General features: G+C 36.1%; 3 protein-coding genes across 3 annotated transcripts in view; 1 reads left to right on the forward strand and 2 right to left on the reverse strand.

The window, feature by feature from the left end:
• Positions 1-1,155, reverse strand: part of LOC116775414 (uncharacterized) — a 39,828-nt gene extending 38,673 nt beyond the window's left edge. Inside the window, exon 1 of the mRNA XM_061524764.1 lies at positions 615-1,155. The gene's annotated coding sequence lies outside the window, so the exon portion shown is untranslated. The remainder of the gene's footprint in view (positions 1-614) is intronic.
• A 211-nt stretch (positions 1,156-1,366) lies between these two features.
• On the forward strand, positions 1,367-5,204 carry LOC116775029 (uncharacterized). Its single transcript, XM_032667814.2, has 7 exons — positions 1,367-1,708; positions 1,775-1,859; positions 1,923-2,037; positions 2,165-2,267; positions 2,499-2,593; positions 2,997-3,189; positions 3,545-5,204. The coding sequence occupies exons 1-7, from the start codon at positions 1,601-1,603 to the stop codon at positions 4,817-4,819; spliced, it is 1,974 nt and encodes a 657-aa protein (XP_032523705.2). The 5' UTR covers positions 1,367-1,600; the 3' UTR covers positions 4,820-5,204.
• Positions 5,083-6,483, reverse strand: LOC116775030 (dysbindin). Its single transcript, XM_032667815.2, has 3 exons — positions 5,859-6,483; positions 5,611-5,775; positions 5,083-5,494 (listed from the first exon to the last, which is right to left on the reverse strand). Exons 1-3 carry the CDS (start codon positions 6,370-6,372, stop codon positions 5,409-5,411), a joined length of 765 nt encoding a protein of 254 aa, XP_032523706.2. The 5' UTR covers positions 6,373-6,483; the 3' UTR covers positions 5,083-5,408.
• Between the last annotated feature and the right edge of the window lie 8 nt (positions 6,484-6,491).

A 6,491-nucleotide genomic window follows, 5' to 3' on the forward strand; every position in this document is an offset into this window, starting at 1 on the left:
TTGTTTTGTGAAGAGTTGGTATTAATTTCGAAACAAGAAACATTTAGCTAGCTTACTAATATAAAGAATAAAGACTAATAATTTCAAATAAAAATAAAGGACATAATATAGATATAGAATATATAACTACTGATTAATTTATAAGTAATAGAATAACGACAGTCAAAAACAATAAATGGCTGTCTTCTTTGACCAGCACACTTTATATGGTCTTACTCGTAGTTGAAACAGAATGAGTAATTAAAAAATAAAAACAAATAATTATAAAAAAAAAATACAAATAATTTTCGGCATTAACAATACGTTCATAAATTATTCTATTCATCCTTTTGTATGTTAATATGTTATGAATTATCGGTTATTAAGTTATTACCTAATAACCCAGATATAATTAATAACGCATTAGTTAATGGACTAATCAGATTATGAGAGAATATGGTATATTTATTTGTTTATAAATATTAATGTTACATAATAACAATATTACTTGTTTGTGAACTGATTAACAATTTTACTGTACGAGTTACCGTCGTCGACCGTTATGTTACTTGCATAATACCTACTAAGACCAGTGTACATACTACATAGCTTAGAAATAGCTGTAAGACACTTACCATTCAAAGATGAAGTAACGTAGGTGCAACAGATCACAGTATCCACTGGTTCTAAACGAGATTCAAACTGTAGCGAAGTATGGTTTCACATAAACAATGAAATGTACAAAAAACACTACCGTTCCAAAAACCTGTTCTCACGACACTAACAGTTACGATGGTGTCACTTGTCGACAAATTTTAATGAAATAATATAAATCATATACATAAAAGCAACTAGAGAAGCACTAATCGATTTCTTTTATTCATCAAAACACTGTAACTTCTTATACACGTTCAGTATTTAAGATGCAACGGACACTTCTCTAAATAAATACAGTTTGATTATTTTTTATTATTATTTTTACGATAAAAATAAAATTAAATGATCTGTCAGTGTTCATTTATCCGGTTAATTGATCGAGCGCATGCGTCAATACGTCCAATCACGCCACCTGCGCAAATCTGACTGACGAGTGATGTGACGAAACCCGAGGGCTGAGATAGCCGAGTTTGAGAATGCAAGCAACAAAAATTATAATAACAATGTTGCCACATTGCTTATAAATATTCCCGCCCATATTTAAACTTAAAAAATAATATTTCGATTATAGCTTTTAGAGTTAAACTGAAATGAAGTGATGGCTCAAGAAAATTACTTAGTTCTATCTTCTTTCAAGGATCCGAGTCAAATTATATAAAAGAAAACATTTATCTTACGACTATGACACTAAAGACAACCACCAAGCCAACCAGATGACAAAGACATTATTTTACGAGGTAATTCGAAAAGCAATTTAAATTAAAAAGAAAAAAATGTATATCATATATCCATCAAAAAAGAGGAAAATTTTGTTATTGTAGATTTAACCACCAATGTCTTTCAAATTGTCGTCATTTTTATTATCAGTTTTACATTTAGTTATTCTATTAAAATTTAGTGACAATAATATAGTTCGTTTATTATTCTAAAGATAATTAATTGTATGTGTGAAATGTCACATTGAATGAGCTTCGAAGTGGATCGCTATTCGTCTGCGTGGGCACATATAGCCCTTTGTGCGGATATTACTTGGGCAACAGAACCACCTGATGATTTTATCGTAGCTAATCAGGTATTATTTATAACTTTTTTTGGGCTTTAACGTTATGTAGGTTTTTAGTAATATTTTGTATTACAGCGCCTTTGGGCACAACATTGCCGAGTGTCTCAAGTTCTCCAAGAAACGGCTGATACGCAGTGCGTATCAAATAGTTGTGAATCAGGTTAGTTTAGCATATAAGAGGATTTCGTAATGAAACATGTATGTAACTCACCTTATGTGGTAGATAAAATCGCAAATCAAGAAAATGGAAGCTGCTGCGGTCGGCGGAGCGTGAAGGACGTCATACCAGAATCTAGATTGGCGCAATTTTATGGAAACTTTTATTACGACGATACCAGGTCTATTTTAACATTATTGTTCCAAATACAATACAGTTATATAATTATTTTTTTAACCGGGGTTGCTAGAAAGAGGATTTGTATTACTTGAAGTTGAAATAAGCTTTCAAAACTACCAACATTTCAGGGAAAATTTGTACACGTGTGCAAATGAGAAAGCCAATGCACGCGGTTATAACGGACAAGGAAGAGAAAATTCAGATCTTACAGAATGTTGGATGTTACCTGAGGTATAACTAGGAATATTTAAAAAACGGCTAAGAGTTTCTGAACGGAATTTCTCTAACCTAGTAATAATTATACACTACAAGCCGTAATTTTTTTGGAGACAACCAAATTCCATCAAAATTATCTATTATCCTTTTGTGACGGTGATCACGGGCATAGACTAATAATAAAATCCATGAAAACCTTCATCGTATGTCCGGGTTTATTTTATAAAATCATTTTTTCCACTGAAGGTTGATTACTGGTTCCGTAAACTAGTCGAGGATCCGGATAGGAGCGCGGTCCCGCGCCGCCGTCGACAGTACAAGATGCTCCCGGACGAAGATTTGTGCGTTTAATTTTAATATTAATAATACATCACTCCGCCACATCCATAGACGAGTATATATTTGAAACTCCAGTCTACCCTCATGCGTAGAATGGAGTCATGAAGCTTACCCAACGTGAATTCTATGCATTACAATATATGTACCTATATATGTTTGAATCATAATCGCACAAGTCATATTATTTTTTGACCTTCCGAAACTAGCGGTCATCAAATTATCAATATTCTTTGAAGATGTTATTATATTCGATTTTCATCATGCTCTAACAGTTTACTAAAAGCCAATTGTATTTCACCCGTATAAATAGTTATGTTATCATATTATTTACTAGTCGTATTATGAATGCGGGACCAGCTGTACCGGTTATCAAAGACAAACTAACGGTCACCGATCGGCAGCTAGCGAGCGCTGGGGCCCGCCAGACGTGGCGACGCTGGCAGCGCGCGTGGCGGCAGCTCGGTCTGTGTGGGCGCCCAGTCCTCCGCCCGCTCGACGCAAGATGCGCGCGAGACGCCGCCCTCCACGCCGCGTGCCAGCTCCCCCGCCGCCTTACTGCCTCGACAAACCCGCACTATTCTGCGATCCCTCTTTTAAGGTGTCCTGCAATTGTCCTCCCTGATCATGATAAAAAAATCTGAGAATTTAAGCTCTTATTACAAAGCACATCGGGATGGTTTTGGTTATATAGCTTGTTGTAGATTGCAGTGGTCAAAGACAAGACGAACCAGCTGTGTATAGTATACAAAATATTTACGTTGCATGTATTTTTGCTACTCGGCCGAAATCCGTTCCGTATGTTATATGTAGTGGCAGCTTTGGTAAATGCAGTATTCAAACTAACGCACAGATTATACTTCGTTTAGGCTATCACACGAAGCCTAGTAGTAAAACCTGAAAACTAGACTTCATTGTAATATCTCCGTTGTTGTTTTAACATTGTATATCTTCAGTTCCAGTTCGAATCCCCTCGACCGCCTCAGCTGACAGAATGTCAGCGAGCGATGGGTCGCTTGTCTGCGAGTGTTCAAGCCGTGATGCGGGCTAACGCCTCTCGATGTCCACCTTACCGAGGCACAAACGTCAGCAGATACGCGCCGACTGGTCAGAGGCCATTACGATACACGGACAGACGATATGGAATCTGGTGGCCGCGTGATAACCCTTCCCCAAAACTCAATCGTAAACTCAACCTAATAAACGTCCAGAACAACACTCCCAAACTGACAGTGGCAAACACTGAAAGTGAGACCAAAAAAGAAGATTCGGAAGAAAGCAACAGAAATCAGACTCCATTGGAAGAACAGCAGGAAACGGAAACCCAAAATCAAAAGGAAAAAGTCGTCGACGATGAACTTCCGTCTACCAGTGCTGCGGCCATAGACTCGGGGATAAGGAAAAAACGACTTTATAGTACCGTGCTCAGTATGAGTGCTCCACCGCCGATAAACTTAAACGTAGGATGTATAAGACTGACGCAGAAATTAGGCACTCCAGGTCTGATAAAACTGAACCCTAAAATTGTTTTGCCAACGAGAATCCGAGCGCCGGTCGTTGATAGCAAATTCGAAGAACTCGAAAAGGAAGCCTTAGAACAATACAAAGCTTCAGATGAAAGCATAGATACCAAGTTTCGGGAACTCGAGAAGGAGGCGGTTGAACAATACAGCACCAGCAACAGTAATACTAGCTGCAGCAGTAGTAACTCTAACGAGAAGAAATCCAGCGCTGCCCAAGAGACTGACACAAAAAATAAAAAGGATACAGCAAAATTTCATAAAGATAACTCCGTCGACAGCGTTGTAATATACTCGCAGAACTTCCCGGACCTTAACGCCAAAGGACAAACAAACAGTGATATAAATTTAAAAAACTTATACATCCCCCCGAGGGGGGAAAAAAAGGAGCTCACACATAGATCGAGCAAGTTGAGGAACGTTAAAAACATTGAGTGCCAGAGACCAGCATCCGACACGGACTATGATTCGAGGGAGAACAACGTCAAGGGAAACCATAAGTCGATGAGATGGACTTTACATGTTATGCCACCAAAGAAAAGGCACTTGTCGCTGTGTGTATCAGACTTCTCATCTGATGAAGACATCGAGGATACTTCGGGATCTCTCAAAGATGCTGGACCGTGCATAAAAAGTCACGTCACTGGCAAACTGAAAATGTCCGCCCACGGTGGAGGTGACTTGCGTCCCATCATGAGAAAAACTAACTAAACCACCATCAACAATTTGGATGCTTTACATGTCGTACCACTAAGTTATCAGATTCCCGTCTTTTGGGCAAGTTAAAACTTTTGGTATGATTTATTTTATATAACAATTTTGATTGAGATTCTCGCAAACGCGTAGCGAACTATGCAGTGGCCGTGTCCATAGCTATTCTGTGCTGTTTTACTAGTCATAAAAACTTTGTATATATATTTTTGTATTTTTGAATTTATTATTAAGAAAAATAATTTCAGTTAAAAAAAATAGCATTACAGAGTTTAAAATTCTTTAGGTGTTTTGTCAAATGACAATAAAATTATTATTTTAATTATAAATAAGCTATTATTTAAGTGATTCACTTATTCACAATAACAAAGAACAAAAAAAAATATATAAACATGTATATATAAACATAGCAACTTCAAAATCAGTCCATCAATAACAAAATAAGTTAATATTAAGGTAGTGTGATCAAACAGGACTTAAAATAGTGAAGGAAAAGATTGTAACAGACTATATAAAATCTTATAGATTAAAAAAGCTCAAGTATCACATCCAAACAACATTAAGTGTCCGTACGTCAATTGAAAATAAATCAGCTTTCTAGAAATTTCTCAAGATCCGTTTGATCATCGTCTAACTGGATTTCTTCAAGTGTAATATTTGGTTTCGGTTTGGGTGCTGGAAATAAAAAATTATAATTTAGCTTGTAAATGGAGACAAGAAAATTTAAATTAACACTGATAATAAAAATCACACATGTAGATAATCTGAACGGACAAATATTGACTTATTACCATTTGGTATATTTCCAGTTATTAAGTACTTTGCCATGTCCACTTGGAAAGCGACCGCACTGTGTTCATGCTTAGCTTGCAATTGTGCCAACTGTTGCTTCTCCTTTTCACTACTCTGTTCTAAGTTCTCTCTGGCCAGTTGATTTCTTATTTCTTCTAAACCAGCTTAAATTTAAAACAATAACTTTCATGTAATTAATTAAAATAAAAATAAGCTTCCAAAAGACAAGATTCGAAGATAAACATACCCATTTTCTTTTCTTTATACAAAGTCAAATGGTAATGATGGTCGAGTTTCCATTTTTCCATGTTACTCCTTTCCACAATATCCTCAAACTCGACAAGTTGGTTTTCAACGTCTCTCAAAAGTGTTTGTATATTTTTTAAGCTTTCTACACATTGTGCTACCGATACCGTCAAACTTGGTAGTAAAGCTAAATTTTGTGCCAGTTCAGTGGCATTTTGCAATTTACTATTTGTCGTTTCATGTATTTCTATGATAACTTTATCAACATCGTCAGCTGCTTTAGCGTTTTTATCAGCATTTTCATGTAGCTCGGCCCATTCCGTTTGATATTTCTCTAATAAGACACTACCAGCTCCGTAATTTACTTTGCTATCACTAGTTCCACTAGACACTTTTTGTCTATCCTTAAATATATTTTTAACCTTTTGAACTTCTTGCAACGTTTGCCGTAAGTTATTGTTTGAAGCTAATCCATCTTGGACAACAGAAATAAACTCTTTTATATTACCTAACATTCTTGGTATGTCCTTTATGTCAGAGATGTCTTATTTACTTATGTAGCAAAAAAAACATTAATTATTATTATTTTACAACAAAACATCGCTGTCATTTGACTATCTCTACAGGTTTATAC

This window comes from Danaus plexippus, chromosome 25 (genome assembly GCF_018135715.1).
Source record: "Danaus plexippus chromosome 25, MEX_DaPlex, whole genome shotgun sequence".
NCBI classification, from domain to species: Eukaryota; Metazoa; Arthropoda; class Insecta; order Lepidoptera; family Nymphalidae; genus Danaus; species Danaus plexippus.